The 18,123-nt window shown below is 52.2% G+C and overlaps 1 protein-coding gene across 2 annotated transcripts; it reads right to left on the reverse strand.

Annotated features, from left to right (window-relative positions):
- Window positions 1-209: 209 nt before the first annotated feature.
- Window positions 210-12,402, reverse strand: NPTX2 (neuronal pentraxin 2). Of its 2 annotated transcripts, XM_079946109.1 has the most exons (5): window positions 11,802-12,402; window positions 9,985-10,201; window positions 4,594-4,838; window positions 2,677-2,856; window positions 210-1,640 (listed from the first exon to the last, which is right to left on the reverse strand). In XM_079946109.1, exons 1-5 carry the CDS (start codon window positions 12,225-12,227, stop codon window positions 1,413-1,415), a joined length of 1,296 nt encoding a protein of 431 aa, XP_079802235.1. In that variant the 5' UTR covers window positions 12,228-12,402; the 3' UTR covers window positions 210-1,412. The 2 variants fall into 2 exon arrangements, with proteins under 2 accessions (XP_079802235.1, XP_079802234.1); XM_079946108.1 differs by lacking the exon at window positions 210-1,640 and having other exon boundaries at window positions 1,798-2,856.
- Window positions 12,403-18,123: the final 5,721 nt, after the last annotated feature.

The following is an 18,123-nucleotide window of genomic DNA, read 5'->3' on the forward strand; positions in this document are numbered from 1 at the left end:
GGAAGGGCGCAGTCCAGCACCACACCCTCCTCCAAGCGTCCTCAGCTCCCCTGGGGCCACGCCCTGGGGCTCGGCCCAGTCTAACCAGAGAGGACAACCTCCTGCCCGGGTTTGCAAAGCACCAGCCCTCCCTGCCCTCAGCCCCAGACAAGGAGAAAGCAGACATCAAGGCATCTTCCAGTGCATTTTAATCAAAATTCCATCATCAGAAGAGTTCTTGTAGCATACAGTGTTAGGATGGGCATGTCGATTTGCTCCTACAAATGGAATATCCACAGATTTGCACTTCAAACATGTATGAAAAATAAAATATATAATATTTAGCTGTATAAATTTCCCCACTAATCACGTTATCTTTAAAATAAATTACTACCTCTGTCCAATAAATTAATCAGCCTGGAGTCACTAAAGAGACGTCAGCCAAATGACATTCGTTTCCTGAAAACATTCTGGGGGAAATACTGGAGACAGTCAAATGCTCACAGGAATCAACACGAATTAAAACTAGCACGTCCAAACAACAACAACAAAAAAACTAGCACGTTCCTCATAGTGGGGCGAGACATCAAAAATGCGAGCCAGCTAACGGCTGCTCTTTTCTGTCGGGGAAAAAAAAAAAAAAATCCCCCAAACCACACCGAATGGTTGTAAAAGCTGCAACTGAACTTTTGGCACCAGTGGAGAAAAGACACCTTTCAAAGCCATACCCAACCAGGATTCTGCCAAAGCATGGGTCAGAGGGAGAGGTGACAGAGGGGGAGGGACAGCTGCCATGGCCCTTCTCCGTTCTGAGTTCCCATTCACGGCCCCCTCTCTGGAGCCATGGATGCCCCCTCCACCTTGGAGAAGGCAGGGCATTGTCCGGGCAGCCCGCCTTCCTCAGGAGACTCAAGAGTTCCTGGGACGGAAATATTCACAGCGTAAAGAACATCAAGAGAAAGGCCCTTTTGCGGGGGTGGAACGGGGCGGGGGTGGTTTGCTGCGTGCTCAGTTGACAGCAGGGTGTACTCAACACACGAGGGACGCGGCCACGCCAGCGGGATGGATGCACAGCCTCTGAAGGGGACGGACAGACGGCGCACACGAGACACCAAGGGTCCGAGAGGGTGGGCAGGGCTGGGGTGCGCTAGCATGTACAGGGGTGCTGAACAGGGCTTTAAGGACAAGAGTCCCTTCACAGCAGAAGTCAGAAATCCACCCACTTGCAGCTCAGGGCTTCTTCCCCCTACCCCAAACCAACAAAATCTTGGTTAGGAACAAATAAGCTGGTGACAAACGCCTCAGGCTTAGAGATGCCCTGGGAACGGGCTTTGGGGGTCCCGGCGCACTATGGCAGGAGGTTTATACACAGTTCCACTGGGGGAGTAAGGGGAACGGCCCGACCCCCACCTCCTGGACAGAGGAGCAGGTGGCTACAAGTCAAGGAGACGCTCCTCGCAGGTCTCCACCGGCCACTTTGACGCCCCTCCAAACACGTCCACGTTGTTGTCCACCCAGGGGATGATGTTGCCCGGCATGTTCGTGGAGCAGTTGGCGATGTTGATGATTTCTTGTGCACGAAGGACGCGGTCCCATATGTTGAACTGGCTGAGCTCCCCCACGAATGCCTGCGTGGCATCGAACCTGCCCCCAACCGTGTCCTGGGAAGGAGGAACAGACTGCATCGGGGCAGGCTCACAGGCAGACACATCTGCTACCTGTCCCAGGGCGTGACCGGCTTCAGGGGAGGTGGGGGGATGCCAGCCTGGGAGGGAGATGGGGACTGGGGCATTTCCCTGACTCCCCAACTCAGATCGCAGCCCGTGACCACTGATTCCTGCCAGTTCCAAAGCTTTAGGCCACGTCAGGCCTGGGAAATGGCGTGACTCAAACTGGCCCATTTTAGGGAGGGGAAACTAAGCAGAGAGATCCTTGCCCAAGGCCCCAGAGCGAGGACTGGACCCAGGTCTCCCGACTCCCAGCCCCTCCCAGGGGAGAAGAAACAGGGTAGTGGGGAGCGGGGAGAGCCAAGGGCCCAGACTCAAAGCCCCCCAGAGGACCTGGAGTCTGTTCCCTCATTTTCCACGTTTTCCAGGAAACCCCAAACACAGACTGAAATGTGAATTCTCATCTGCCTGAGAGCAGATGGCCTCTGCCCCAGATGGCGAGTTTTCTGAGCGCAGTCTCTGAGGCCTGGCCCCATCTCGCCCACAGGTGTTGTTCCCCAGGTGCCCTTGCTGGGGATCAGGGTCGCGACCCTGAGCTGGCAGCTCCTGGAAGATGCCAATACCAGCCAGCGCCCAGCATCTGGAGTCAATGCAGTGGCCGGCAGAGGCCAAACAGCTGGAGAGATGGCCCGGGGTCGCTACCTAACCCTGGGACTCCAGGATCACTCCTGCTCACCTGTATCGGACAGACTCCATTCTAGAATCTGTCTGAACCCACCACACCAACTTGGTCCCTGCCAGGAAGGGCAGGATGTGTCCCCATCCCCGCTCTCAGCCCCTTAGGCCACAGGATAGCACGGGCTGAGCCGGCAGGGATGCTGGCCATCCAGGCTGGTCGTCGTGCTGCGGTGGCCAGGTCCAGGTCCGGCAGGCAGACAGACAGCTGAGCAGGGCCAGGGGCAGCCTGCAGGCCCGGCCGTGTGCTGCTTGGCCTGCCAGCCGCTCCTCCCGGCACCCCACCTGCACCCACCTGCTCCTGCCCGAGAATCAGCACACCCCCCGGCTTGATGGGGTGCCACGGGGCCAGGTTCTCCCCGGTGCCCAGCTTCTCCCCATCCTGGAAGGCCTCCCACATGCCGTCCCGCGTTGTCCAGGTGACACAGATGTGGTGCCACTTGCCGTCACTGACAAACAGGGGCAGCTGTGCGACCTGTGGGCGGCAACGTGCAGGTGAGGGCCCCCTTGGGGTTCCCAGGAGTCTGCCCTGAGGATACGGAGACCCTGGGCCCACTGCTGCTCCCCTTCTATGTTCTGTGGGTAACATGCCCGACCTTGCCCAGCTCAGAGTGACCCTTGGGCTGGAGACACCACGTGTGTCACAGACTCTTAAGGGGAAAGGGGCAGCCTGGGTACACACCCTGACCCCAGGGTGACCTGCTTTCAACTGGACACCCTTGGACCTGGGCTTAGTTAAGGGCCTAGGATTCTGTGCAGACCAAGCAAATGTGACAGACGGCTCCCCACCCCGCATACTGGTCCTGAACATCCCTCACTGGAGAATCTAAAGGGAAGTCAGGACTCTACTGGACCAATTTCTTTGGAAAACAGACCAGGCATCTACCCGCTGCAGACAAAGTCCCAAGTGCCATTGTGGCACCTGGGGATCTGCGTGTATGTGTGTCCTCCTGTGCAGAGCACCTTCAATTACGTGTGAGTGTAGGGGGGTGGGGGGATGCACGTAGAGCTGGGGGGAGGGCCTTTCCCACCCACACTGTCTCCTGGCAGTCCTGTGAGTGCTCTACAGACCAGTAGGCCTGTGAAGCACTGTGTTGTTACTGCCGGTGTCCTAGCAACCTGGAGCTCCCTCCCAGGAATGGGCTATTTACACGACATCTAAACCGAGAGGAAAACAAGGCTCTCGGCCTTGCCTCCTCCAAGGGCCTTATTTAGAATAATTAATCCCTAGCTCAAGGATGTGGTCACCACTGGAAAGAGCCCTGAAGATGGATTCCACAGCATTTCCCACTTCAGTTCCAGCCAGGGCGGGTTTAGTAAAGACAGACAGGGTGGGAGGCCATTGCCTGGTGAGCGCTCTGGGGGCTCAGGCAGCCAGGGGGCTGGTGCAGCCATTCACCACTCAGCTCCAGCAAGAAGGGTGTGAGGATGCAGTTCGGGTGACGTGGAGCCTGACTTAAGTTTAGGTGAGGCTGTTGGAGGCTCCCGCAGATGCTCAGAGCTGATCTCTTGAGGAGACCGCGTTCCTGAATGTCGAAATAAGCCAGTCCGTCAGAAAGGGGACATTTACTCTGTAAAAGGCAGGACTACAGGGATGGGGACAGATGGGTGGTTGCCATGGGGTGCGGTAGGAGCAGGAGGTGACTACAAAGGGGAATGAGGAAATTTGGAGGATGATGAAACTGTTCTAGATTTTAATTGTGATGGATACAATAATTGTATGCATTTGTTAAAACTGGTTGAACTATACACTAAAAAGTGTAAATTTTATTGTATATAAATATATTTCAAGCCCCCCCCCCACTAAAGATGTGCTCATGAGAAATATCACACACTCATACACACACACACACACAAATACACACCCTCACCTAATTGGTGCAGCCCCGGGGAACAGCCCTCACTGACCGGCCCGAGGGTCCGTGACAATTCAGGCTAGCACGCAGAGACCCAGCTCATTCTGTTCCTTCTGTGGCCTCTGTGCCTGGACCCTCTGCTGCTTCCTGGCGGGATTCACAGCTTGGATCTCCACAAGCTGCAGCTGCCTGCCCCCTGCCCCCTACCCAGCCACCTGCCCAGAGTGGGACTGAGTCAGGCCAAAACTGTCCCCACTGCGAGGAGGACAGCCCCGTGGCCAGACATCAGGCTCCCTGCAACATCCCAACCTCGGTGGCCGCCAGGATGGGGGGGTGGCCGTCCCAGCAGGCCTCACCTTGTCGTTGATGAGCAGCTCAATGGGGTTGTTGCCCCACTCTATCAGCACGATCTCATTGGCCTGCCCGGGCACCGCGTAAGAGAACGGGGTGCCGATGCCCGGCGAGGCGCTGGACCGCAGCCACAGGCAGATGGTGAAGGCGTACAGCTCGGGCAGCGTCTTCTTGACCTTGCCGTACAGGTAGTTCGTGCGGAGGGGGAGGGACACTTTGAAGGCATCAGGCGACTTGAAAGCACTGTTGCCTGGGGCGGGGGAGAGAGGGGCAGCAGCATGTGAGCCCCTCTCAACCACAACCCAGAGCGGCAGCCCACCTGGACCCCCGCCCGGCCTACCGGCGGGTCCCCCAAGCAACGGGGCACCTGCTACTGACCGGCTGCTGTTCAGTGCTGAAGCTCCAGTGGGAAACAGGCATATCCTCACTCTTGGAAGCTCAAGGAAGTGTGTAGGGGCAAGCAGGATTTAACTTTCTGGTTAAATTAAGCCAGAAACCCTGTTCCCTCCACTGTTCGCTTGAACTCCCGGCCCCTTCAGCAGGGCTGGGTCAGGGGCCTGCTGGGCTTGGAGGCAGGACATCTTACAGGAACGCAGGCGCTCCAAAGACACTTGTCCCCCAATGAGTCCATGTCACTTCTCCCCCAGAAGAACCACCACCGCCCAAGGCGACGGAGCCAGGCACCTGTGACCCGACACAACTTAACTCAGAAGGGGCTTTTGGACTAAATCCCTGGTGTGAATTGCTTTGCTCACGATCTGCCCTGCTCTCCTCAAGAGGACACCGAGTTGATGGACCGTCTCCTGCAGTCTGGAAGCAATGGGAGGCGGGGAAATGCAGAGGCTCCCCCTCCACAGAGGCTACCCACCGGCCGGGGTCTTGACCCTTGAGGCCTGCCTGGGGCCGTCCCCATGTAAATGGCACGTCCCAGACCTTTTGAAAAGAGTGATACCCTTAAACAGGTCTAAGGCATTTTCAGTACAGTTTTGATTTAAGCTCAAAATTAATGGCAGCATCATAAATAAACACGCAAGAAGACAAGCCCCTGCCTGGTTATCACAGATCTCAGAGTTTGCAGGGGACTGGTGACTCTGGGAGCTGTCACAGTAAAAGCTTCCCTCTTATTTGGGGACCAGGCGCTGCCAGGGAAGGAACCTAAATGCCTTTCATTCATTCAACAAGTATTTATTAAGCACACACAAGGGGCCAGATGGTCCCCATCTCTGTCAAAGACAGGCAGGCTCTCCCGGCCTGGAACCAAACTGCCCACGTCACTGGTGGACTAAATCTGTCCCTTTCTTGCCCCCCTCTGTAGAACAGGACCCAGAGTGGATGAACTTTCTCCATCACGATCCCCCAAACTCATTTTCTGCCACAGTGAGGAACACGTGAGAGAAGCTCTTCGGTGCCACGGTTCACACCTACCGAAGGACCTTCTGCAAAGGAAGGCAGCAGGGCCCAGTGTCACCCTTCCAACCTCTCTGGAACAGGCAGCACAGAAATACTAGAATCTGGGCTTCATACGTAGCATTTACTTCTATCTGCTGGTTGTGCAGTCTTGCCCCATCCATCCTGACCTCCCAAGGCCGTGGAGCACCCGGCGAGGGCTGGGAAGACCCTGTTGCCTGGGGAAGCTGAGGATGCAGCCAGGCTAGAGGTTAGGCTGGCACGGGCCCCACATGAGGCTGAAGCAGAGCTAAGAGAGAGAACCAGAAAGCCCCAACGCCCCAATTTGGCAGGTTGCACAGTGGGGGCACCACGGGACTTACCCCAGGTCACGCAGCCCGTGAGTGACAGAACCAGGAACAGAAGTCCCTCTTCCCGCTACGCGCAGCTGCGAGTACTTAATCTGCAAACGCTCGTGTTTTCACGAGATGTGATTATCTAATAGAGAGAAATTGCTTCTCTCCTGGCAGGTGGGCAGGCTTGCTGACTTAATAAGGCTCGGTGTCAGTAATATCGTTATCTCGGTGACAACAGAGGTTTCATCAGAGCTGGGAGAGCCGAGGGGTGGCCATACCTCGAAAGCCGGTGCCCTCTATTTACATAAAACAGCTTGGAGGTTCAGAGGAAACTCAGTTAAAACCAATTAAGGAATTAAAAGCCCTGACCAATAAATCAGAGACTGCAGGTGGCAGACAAGCTAAGGAGGGGGGTGGCTTGAGACCAAAGAGACAAGGGTTCCAACGTTTACTTCAACTCTGAGCTCGGCTCTCCCTCGCCGGCGGACCCGGGTCTGGAGGCAGCCACAGATGAGGAGGTCTCACAATAAAGAAAATGAGCACCCGTGGGACCTGGGCGGCAGGGGCACACACAGGGTTGGATGCACACCACTGGGATGGGAGGAGCCTCCCGCCCAGCATGGCCGGAGCTCACATGCCCCTCCAGGCTGCAGCCTTCATGACTCTGGTCCTCGGGGGTCACCACTAACCTCAACCCCAGCTCTGCAATCTGCCAGCCATGTGAATGCACGCATCGCTTAGCTCTGACTCAGTCCCTCGTCTAACTAGATCCCATCTCACTGGGTTGCTGCAGGGGTTACAGAGGATAGAGAATGTGGAGCTCAGAGGCCAGCGTCTGGTGCAGAACAGGCACTTAACAGGCAGGGGACGATGCGGCGAAGGCCAGAGCACCCCAAAGCCCCCACTTTGCATATGGTGGAGGTCTCTCTCCTCTGGGCTCAGCAGGATGCTTCTAAGGAACACAGTGTATATTCTACTCATGGTATATTTGGGGCCTGGGAGTTTACATATCCCTTCACACTTGTCTCTACATGACAGACATAAACTCAGAACTGCCCAGAAGGCTAATCGGTCAGCAGATGATAATTTTCCTCAAAGACTCATCCCACGGCTGGGTGGAGCAAACAGGATTCGAGAATTCTCGTGGTGGGGTCAAAAGGTAGAGGACAGCAAAGGCTGAGCTGCTGCCCAGTGCCAGGGCCTGCGGGCTCTGCAAGAATGGCCAGCCAGGGAACTTAATGTCATGCAGTCCAGCTCTAGTTCGAACACGGACTTCCCCTCTGGGCCAGGTGAGCTCTGAGGGCTTTCCGTAGCACCAAAGAGCATGGGTACAGGAATCAGGCTGGCTGGGGTGAGCCCTGACTGTTGCTTTCTGGCTGTGAACAGACAGGCTAAGGATGGGAGGGAGAGTCAAAAAGTGGCATCTCCTGGGTGGCCCAAGCCATGATGAAGAAGCTTAGAGGAAGCCACGTGAAACTCACAACCTCCCTGGAGTCACAGAATAAAACGGGGAGGGGCGGGATTGCTCACCAGCCGGTCCCCTCTCCCCACATGACACGTCTGGCTGGGAACCTCGGAGCACTTTTCTGGTCTATGAAATGGGTATAACAGGAATCCTGTCTCCACGCTCTAACTCAGTGGACTTCTACTAACCCACCTCCTTGTAGCCACGCGGCTGCCATGCCAAGCGAGGTATACAGCCACCAAGGTCTCTGGCAAAGCCCTCCCCTCATTCTACAGCCAACCCTGCTTCAAGCTACTGAGTAACTGCAGTGTCCCTGCTCCCTCAGCCTGCAGGTTCCAGGTCCCATGAGGGCGAGGCTGGGCAAGGGAACCCGAGCCACCCTCCCCTGGCCCTGACGCTGCCTTCCTCTCCTCCTGTCCTGTGACAGAGGCCTGAGCTGCACTTGCTTTGCCTCCGGGGAAGGCTCTTGAGACCTAATGAGCTTCCTGAGGTCACCCAGCAATGGAGGTGAGGCAGAGAGGACTTTTTTTTTAAACTCAAGAATCCAAGTGTAGTAATAAGAGGAAGGAAGGAAGGACAGACTTTTCTGGAGGGAGAGAACAGGAGAGGGATGAAGGAGACCTGGGACTTCTGGGATGCTGCTGTAAAAGCGACTAAATCAAATGAAACAGAAACACCATCCCCTTGGGTGACTCCATCTGGCCCTGCAGAGCCGACGTCGCTGAAGGAGTAAGTGGACATTCTGCCATTGGACATTCACCTACCCATTCATAAAACTGAGTCATGAGAAATTGCCCTTGTCAGCTTAGTGTATCTGAAAAGACTACAATCTTATATCCACTACCAGCAGACCTAAAACTTCACACCCCGTGCAATCTGAATGATCTAGGGCCCTTGATCCCTCCCCTTCCTGTCTGTGGAAGAAATTTACCCACCAGAAAGTGAGCAGAGAAAAGAAAGATACTCAGAATCTGCTGCAGGGGCTAGTTAAGAAGGGACTGAAATGGCCACCTGGCAGGAGGTCAGGGATTAGGTTGTTTGTCCGAGCTGATCCTGAGCGTCTTGCTTTTCCACGGACAATGCCAGTGGGGCTGGGGGCAGGGTTAATTCCGGAAATGGCTGTTATCAGTCACCCTCATTGTCTGCTTCCTGTTCACGCATGCTGTGCGAGTTTGGATTCGCATAGTGGGAATAATACAAACGCAAAGCGGTCAGTAATGTCTCACCCTAGAAAGACATTAATGACAAGCTCTTCTTTGGAGACCTAGCAATGCAGTTTGAATTCATCAGCTATAACTGGGCAAGGAGGAAGTTGGGCTAGCACAAACACTTCTTGCTGCGACTACATAAGTACAACCAATCAGGTACAATGGTCTCTAACTTGGCTAAAAGAAAAGTCACCTGGCTGGTCACAACTGACCCAGCTGGATTTCGGGACATGTTTTCCTAACCAGAACCTAGTCCTGTTTATGAGCACTATTTTGCTATTACAATTGGCTGAGGAATCGTTTCCAGAATCTTCAGAGCTATAGTACATCTGTTAAGTCAGATATTCCTCTAATTTATCACGCAATAAAAGGAATATGAGTGAGTCTAACTACAGACTATAAAACAACAACAACAAAAAACAGCCACGAACCATGTGGTGCCACAGTCACCGCTGACAACAGGGGTCTGAGCACAAGTGATGAAAACCAGGCCACTCCCATCAGCCATCAGCCCCCTCCATCCCCACCATCTCTGACAAGTGCCAACAAGGCCAAGTCGGCCCACCTGTGGGGGAGAAACCCCAACCCTGTGCACCATGAGATGACTCAGGTTGAAAAAGCAACACTTCATCTGAGAAGTGAGAGGCAGAAGGGAGAGGTGGATTGTTGATTGGATGGTAAGGAGTCAGGTGGTTTTCTGCACCCAGGACTGAAGGTTCAGAGGTGATGAGAGAGCAGCCTCAGAGCCGGGCAAACTCGGGAGCAGAGCCACTGCCCCGAGAGTCAGCAGGCAGGGGTCTGGGAGTGGCCTCGTCTGTCAATGGCCAAGAGGGCTGTGCTGCTGACCCCTCCCGGCCTGCCCTCCCTTACTCTGAGCCCCACTTCCAAGCCAAGAAGGGGCAGCCAAGAAGGAAGACAGTGGGCTGGGGGGCCGGATGGATGTCAGCCAAGGGGCCACAGAGACACTGGTGACGCACTCACCTCGCTCCAGCTCGGTCACCCTCTGCAGCAGCGAGTTCAGGGCGCTCTCGGTCTTCTGGCGGTGAGCTGAGGTCTCGTTGTGGAGCAGGGACTTCTCGTCCTCCAGCTCGGCCACCTTGCTCAGCAGCTGCCTCTCCAGCTCCCCCAGCCGCCGCTGGAGCACCTCCCGAAAGTCGCCGGGCAGCGCCGTGCTGGACACGTTCACTCGGAGCTGGTGCTTTTGGTGGGGGAGGAGTGGACGCAAGCGGGAGAAGTATTAAGGCCAGTTAAAAAGAAACTGTGAGATGTAGCTCTAATGCCCCCCCCCCCACACAGGGAGAAGCTTCCAAAGTGGGAGTATTCAATCGTGCCAGTGGCAGGAAAGGGAGCATTTCACTGATGCTGTTTTTTTTTTTTTTTTTGGTTGGGGGTATGGAAAGGATTTCATAGTCAGACAAAACTTGCTCTGCTGCGATATTTGAAACTTAGGAATCTCATTTCCCCTCTGAGAAAGCTGTTTTTCTTCTTTTACTAAAAGGTCAAAAATTTAACCAACATCTGTCATTCTCAAGTAAAGACCAAAATACAGCTAGGCTTAAAAGAGAGAGAAAGAGTTAATCAAATGGTCCTCAAAACTGATGAACTTTCATCTAACCCCCCCAAGCTCCAGTATGGCGCAAAGGTGCGTGACTAGGGTTGCAGGGATGTTACTGGAAAATGAGAGCTCTAAAGCGTGACTACTCTGAATTCCAGAAATCTTTGCTTTTATTTCTTTCACTCCTCTACCATTTTGCTGGCTCTGAAGGCAGCCAGCCACTGTCTAGCCATGAGTCCTTGGCAAGCTATTTACCCCCTCTCTCTAAGTGCTCCAAATTTTAAATGCAGATTATAGGATCTGCCTCACGGGGTTGTCGCACGGGTTAAAATTAGATAATACGCCTGGCGCATATTTAGTGTTCCAGAAATGTTAGCTGTTATTAATCATAATGAATCGAAGGATATACAGATGCTGGAAATACTGTATTTAGCCATCATGCCACGGGAAACTCTCAAGTAATTTTGCAATAATTACCACCTGTAATTGAAACCTAGTTTTGCGAAGTAGTATTTTGGTAAACGTGTATAACAGAAACATCCACACTGCTTAAACAGGGTGGAAAGTAAAGATAGAAATTAAATAAACATTTCTCTCTCAAAGTTCCAAACTGCATACGCCTTCCAAGAGAGAAGGGAATAAGGTCCCTTCCCCCAAAGTAATCGGGAAGGGCACCTTAGATCCGCGCAATTTGGGGACAGTGGCTTTGAAGTTAACCAGGTTTCCTCCAAGGCGCGTCTAGTATGGCCGGTGACTGGCCCGCGCTCGCCTCCCGCCAAGACCCCCGGACCTCCACCTGCTCTCGTCCAGCCCAACTTGATTTATGAAAGGAAACACCGGACGCCCAGGGCTGCTGACCTCACACGGCAGCCTCACGTCACCCGACAGAAGCTTCACGAGCGCGTCCTGCTAGGGGAGACTCGGAGATTTGCAAAGAGAGAGAGGAGGCCATCCGCGTTCGCCAGCCCGGACCTCGGGAAGTGAATGGCCGCACAGCTGGCAGTCCTGGCGCGCGGGGCGATTTAACCCTTCCCTTCCAGTAAGGAGGTGGGGAGGAGGGATGCGAGCCAAGCAAGTAAGTTCCAGAACAGGACCGAGAACGCCCCTGACCCTGAACCCAGCTCGCCCTGCTTCTGAGCGCGTCCGGGCGGCCGTGTTCCGCACAACCTGGTGGCAGGACCATGCGCCCCTCCTCTGCCCTGAGCCTCGGGGACGTTCCCCCAGGGACCCCTCGCCCTGCTACCTCGAGGCTCTCCAGGCGGTCCTTGAGGGTCTGCAGAGAGCGGCTGAGCTGCTCCACGACGTGGCCAGGGTCCCGCGGCAGGTCGCCCATGGTGTCCTTGCCCGAGGCCGCCCGGCCCGGCGCCTTGCCCCCCGCAAGCCCCTCGCAGCGCCCCAGCTTGGCCGTGAGCTCGCGAATGGCCTCGCGTTGCGAGCCCAGCGTCTCCTTCTGCTGCACGACGGTCTCACGCAGCTGCAGCACCGCGGCCCGCAGCTCCTCCTCGGGGCTCAGCGCGCCGCCCTGCATGGGCATCGCGGGCAGTGGGCAGCCGGCGCGCGCCGCCTCCGGGGGCAAAGCAGTGCACACGAAGCGGTTGCCGGGCGCCAGGCCGTCTTGGGCCCCGGCAGCCACGGCGAGCGCCACGCCAGCGGCCAGCAGCGCCAGCATCCCGCCGCTGCCGCGCTCACTCCAGCATCCGCGGGCGGGCGGGCAGGCTAGCGGGCTAGCGGGCGCCGTCGGGGCGGGCGGCGGGGGCGCCTGCGCGGAGGGCTGCGGCCGGGCGCGCCGCTCGAGGGCAGCGGGAGCCCGCGGAGCCGCCAGCCGTCGTACGGCTCTTTCGCTCTGCCTGGCTCCGTGCTGTGGGCAGGCCGGGCCCGAGCGCCCTTTCTTAAGCTGGAAGGGGGGGGGGGCAGCGCATGGGGAGCGGCGCCGCAAGCTCTGATTGGCCTGGCCTGGTTCACGTCACGCAGGGGGCGGGGCGGGGGCGCCTACTCGCGGAGCGGCGGAGCGGCGGAGCGGCGAACCTGGGGGTGGGCGTGTGGGCCCGAGATGAGGGCGCGAGCTTGGGTCCCCGGGTCCCCCAGAACCGGGGAGCTGAGGTAAAAAAGGCTCTGGGTGCCTTCGGGAGCCTCGGCCGGCGTGTCCAGGCGCCCCTCGGACCCACCTGAGGACGCGGGCGTCGCGGGCTGTGGAGAAGCCAAGAGCCCACTGGTGCCCCGGCGGCCCCTGGGGCGGCTCTGGGCTGCGGGCGCGGCGCCAGGCCTCGTTCCGCGGTCGCCGCAGTCCCGGGGCGGGGGCGACCCCCATTTCACAAGTGGAGAAAGTGAGGAGGCGCCCGAGCGGGACTCGAACCGTGGGCTGCCGTCGCCCCCCGCCCGCGGCCCCCTCACTCAGAAGGCGGGAAAGAGACGCACGACGGCCGCCTCCGGGACGCCCTCAGCGGCCTCGTCCCCGTCCCGGAAAGAATTCTCAGGTCTGCGGGGACCAGAAACAGGCACCAGACGCAGGAGGAGTCGCCCGCGCACCCTCGGGCCACGTTGCCTCCAGCTAGGGGAGTGCAGTGGTCCGGAGTCTCGAGGCCACGCGCAGGGCTCTCCCGTGCGGGTCCGGCGACAGCCCACCGGGTGGTGACCTTATGCAGCAAGGCCTGGGCTGGATGGGCCTTGATCCCGACCGCAGTCGCGTTGAGATGGCGCCATGTGGTGAAACCGTGCGTCACCCTTGTGAATGGGCTGCCCACCGTGTCCAGTTTACCCATTAGAAACCACTGTCCTCAGATTCTTGGAGGGTACATCGACGGACAGGAACCCCCAAAGGCAGGAGCAAATTTGTTTCAGAATCTGGGCTGTGGTTTACAAACAAGTTCAGAGAGATTTTGGTGCAAAGCTACAGACGGAACTGGTTTACTGCACATTCTAAGTGGAAATCTTTATTTTTTTCTATTTTTAAGGAATCCTGTGGCAAGGTCATTAATCATATTATCCATTATACGAGAAACAAATGGATTTGTCACTTATACACAGAAGCTGAGGTTGATTCTAAAAACAAACTGTATCAAAGTAAATGAAATTATTATGATAATATGAAATAGACTGCAGTGATTAATCTCCAGAAACCGAATTTTGACCTGCTTTGCACTTCGAACAATAGCTTCCATTATGTAAATAGCTGTGGGGTTTTCAAGGATAATGTTGCTAAATTACAAGAAAAAGTTCTATACATGAAACTCTCTTCATGCATAAACATTAGAGACAGGAAATCTGGTCTCCACAGCACTCAAGGCAGAGGACAGTGGAAGCCATGATGGTTCAGGTAAGAATATTCACTATAGTAGAGAAGGTGTGGAGTGGGGGTTGTGTGGCTAATGGGCTAATGTCTCTGCTGGTCTGCACCACCCGGAGGTATCAGTTTCAGGCTGTAAGTATGACCTTGAATAGACTCGTTCCTCCTACATCCTTCTTACTTCAACTCTTTGGAAACTCCCCAAGTTCAAATGAGCCCTCATATACACAAACTGCAATAATGAAGTAACAAGGTTGCAAAGCACTTTGTAAAATGTCACATTTTAGATTATTCCACAGTGCTCTGCATCCAGACGTGTTGAGAATTACCCAGATAAGGATTTGACTTTTCAATTTTCTCTCAGAGGTCCAATGTTTTTTTTAACGCATAGACCTGGGTGGATCTCAATTGGATGTGACAATTAGGGCAGTATGCCTATATTTTCCCATATATCCTTTCTTGGCATAGACTGATAGATTCATATTTACAGCTTGAAATAGAGGCTTGTTCCTTTAATAATTAAATAAATCAAGTGTATTTCCAGAATTCTAATTTCCTCCTGAATAAAGAAAACAGTGTACAAGAAGACATAGAAATAACAAAGCATATATCCCAAAATATTTACTCATAAATTTCTCAAAAGATTTCCGGTATGAGAAGTGATCAGTGAAACTGCCAAAGCCCAGATGGAATGACCCAGGCATTTAAGACGTTATTTTCTTTGGAGGCAGTATAATTAGAGGGTTTAGTTAACAGGGTATATGCTATTTAGGACTTTGTTTTGTCTTCCTGGTGCAGTGGAAAGTCTGCTGGCTTAGGAAGGAGTCCTCATACCAACTCTGTCACTAGCTAAATGGTTTGGGGGCAAGTCATTTCTCCTCTCTGGACATCAGTTCCCTTGTGTATAAGATAAGGGGATGAGACTAGACTCTCCGAAGGCCCTTCTGATGATGCTCAAGAGCTGGTAGTTTGAGAAAGCATCACTGTTTGGTGTGATGAATGTCCCAGAGCCTTGTCATTTCTGTTTGTGTTGTGAACCACCTGTAGCCAAGGGTGACTATGGGAAGGCAGGGTGCTTGTGATACAGCAGGTAACCCTTCTCACAGGGAGAGGCCATAGCTGGGGTTGAAATCCGCCCTTGGCGGCATGGAGGTTTGCCCTTGATTTACTGACAGCACAGCAACCTCGTCTACCTGAAGGATCCTGCATCTCTGACTCAGGCTACCCATGAATATGGTTGCATGAGTGGCAGAGACCAGGGCCCACAGAATCTCCTTCACTTGAAAAGTCATGCAGATCTGTAGCAGTGAATCAGCTCCACCTAATCTCTTAGTGTAATTTATGCTGCAGCATAGTAGCCACCCACTCATTCACTATGTCTCCTGGCTCCCAGGTTAGCTGAGAGCCCACTATGCACTTAAACCGTGTGCTGGGAATCCTGATGAGCTCATTCCACCTCCATTTTATTGCCCCATCTGTTTGGTTCTCTTGTTCTTCTCACATGCATTTTTATCTTGGTCTTCTGGGAAATGTGCTAATTTCCACCATGGTGTCAGAGGATCCATCTTATACTTTTTTACATTTCCTTCTCTCTTTCTCAGTGCCACTTGGGAAGTCAAGAATGGGGGTTTGAGCTCAATAACAGAATCCAAGGACAACTTCCTGCAAACATGACTCAGGAACTGTCCTCGGTTCTGAATTTCAGTCGTGTGTGGGGGGGGACTAAGAGTGTGTGGTTGGTGGTGTTTTGTCTTTTTGTTTTTTTAATGTACGATTCAGTGCATATACAACAAAATTTGGAGGCTCCAGAGACTCCTAACTAATAATCTTTTATGCTTAAAATACTAAGACCCCCTCAAGAGTGGATTTTTCACTAGAATGAACTGCATGATAGAGTAGAAAGTGCTTGAGCTTTGGAGTCAGACAGCTCTTGTTTCAATTCTAGTTTTATAACTTGCCATTTGACCTTGAGAGGATAGCTTAACCTTTCTGAGCCTCAGTTTTCTCATCTCTAACTTCAAAGCTAAATTTACTACAAAATTTTGTCTGGCTTGAGTGAGATAATGTATGTGAACATGTTTGGCATATAGCAGGTGCACAATAGGTCCTAATTGTCCTTTTCTTCCCTCTTTAACCACTGAATTCAGAGATGAATTATATACATTTTTTAAAAACAAACTTAAAAATTTTCCTTTGTTTTCTATGACATCAAGTTGAAATGAAATAGGCAAGAAAGGATTCTTGAGAAAGAACAGGTCAGCCTCTTTGGAGGAAAGGAAGGGATGAGAACTTAAGGAAAATTTATTGGTGTCTCAGCAAGAGAATGTTATCCTACTTTGTGTTGTTTTTTAAGATAAAGCATTGTATTTATTAACTTTAATCAGAGAATTCAGTCAAAACGAACTGTTTTACATCTACACTAACTTAAAATCTCTAGACTGTGTGCCTGGACCCAACTAAAAGATTTATAGTCCTTAACATTTCAGTGATTCTGAGTTTGTATTGCCAAGGGATCCCAATAGATATAAGGCCACTAAATAAAGCAAATGTTCTCTCTTCAGTGCATCTGGGTTCTTCTCAAATAACATATTTCTGGTTTAATTTTGGAAGCATGTGGTATGAGACATTGAGTTTCAGGAAGTGTTCCTGTACTAGTGTACGATCACATGTGGCTGGAAAACCATGATTTGGGGGGATTGATTATTAATATTACCCAACTGATTTCAGCAAACAAAAACGGGGCTTTTGGTGGCATTCTCTGATTTCAAGCAGTAGAACAAGATACTAGATAAACTGAGGATAATGTCTTAGCTCAGTTTTTAAAAGTAAAGGATAGTAGACTGGGGATGGGATGAGCTGAAGGAAGGGACCTCATCAACTTGGTTTTCTTGGAGGAAATACTCTTAGAATGTAGTCTCAATTTCTCTATATTAGGAAACACTTAGAAAGCGCTTCAGTTTTACACAAGTTACAAGCAGTAAAACTGACATGTATCTGTAACTCAATATCTTCATGTGGTTTAGGCACACAGGTAGCTTGCTTCAATCTCTGAAAGTGAGATTGAAGGAGATTTTATAGAATTTTGAAGACTGGGAAATAGTTTTAAGAAAGGTCGAAATGTCATATGGACACTTAACAGCAGGGCCAAGCTGGAACTCAGGTTCTCTGGTTCCCAGTCAAGAGCCCTTTTCTCTGTACCGCTCCCTAGCTTACTCATTAACCCTTTAAAATGCTTGGCTTCCTCAGAAACAGCTTCCTTAAAAATTAATAATTTGCCATACCAGATCCAATGACCATTTTCATATATTTCTCCTGGAACTTAAAGCATTCAACATTGTTGGCTAAGTCCTTTTTAAATTAAAACTTTCCATTATTTGTTTCTATGATATTGTATTCTTCTGATTTTCTTCTTGCTTTGGGAGAATTTTTTCTTTCTTTCCTTGATCTTCTTTCATTACCTGCACATGTGTCTAAAGTTGAGCTGTCATAATTCTCTCCCTTCAGTATACTCTCTACTGTGCTTTTAGTTCTGATCTCTATGTTAGTGGCTCTTTCCCTGATCCATACAGAGCTCCAGAATATGATAAACCAATTGCATGCTGGACACCTCAAGGATATGCTACCAACACTTCTAACTCAATATGTCCTCAACTAAATGAATTGTTCTCTTCCCCATTCCTCTTTTCTTCATCCTGTATCCCCTATTTCTGATGTATTAATGTTTCCCAAGTCATTCAAATTTAAAACTCTGTAGTCTCCTCTTCCACCCTCCAAATCCATTCAAATTCTAGTCAGTTTCTAAGTTCTAATTCTATTTTTACAATATGTCAACTCTCTCTTCACTGATACAACCTCATTACTTTTATTCTAAACTATACCATTACCTCCTAACTAAACTCTGCAACTCTGCCACCTCCCTTTCAACTTACATTCTATTGCCAGATCCATTTTCCTGAAGCACAACTCTAAATCATTTAACTCTTCTGCTCGGAAAACTCAGTATTTCCCTATGCATGTTTGTAAACTCTTTAGTCTCCATCATCTGCCTCCCAATCTACTGTTCAACTCTACTTTTCTTTATAAGACTTTAAAAAATTAATTAATTAATTTTAATTTTTGGCTGCGTTGGGTCTTCGTTGCCACACACAGGCTTTCTCTAGTTGCAGCTAGCGGTTCTTTGTTGCGGTGCACGGGCCTCTCATTGCGGTGGCTTCCCTTGTTGCGGAGCACGGGCTCTAGGCACGCGGGCTCAGTAGCTGTGGCGCACGGGCTTAGTTGCTCC

This window comes from Stenella coeruleoalba (genome assembly GCF_951394435.1).
Source record: "Stenella coeruleoalba genome assembly, chromosome: 15".
Taxonomy (NCBI): Eukaryota; Metazoa; Chordata; class Mammalia; order Artiodactyla; family Delphinidae; genus Stenella; species Stenella coeruleoalba.

Coding starts and splice junctions, on each gene's coding strand:
- NPTX2 (XM_079946108.1), bottom strand. CDS start 12,227: ATGCTGGCGCTGCTGGCCGCTGGCGTGGCGCTCGCCGTGGCTGCCGGG. Junction 10,202..11,801: donor ACCGCCTGGAGAGCCTCGAG/GTAGCAGGGCGA, acceptor CCCCACCAAAAG/CACCAGCTCCGAGTGAACGT. Junction 4,839..9,984: donor GGTGACCGAGCTGGAGCGAG/GTGAGTGCGTCA, acceptor CCCCCGCCCCAG/GCAACAGTGCTTTCAAGTCG.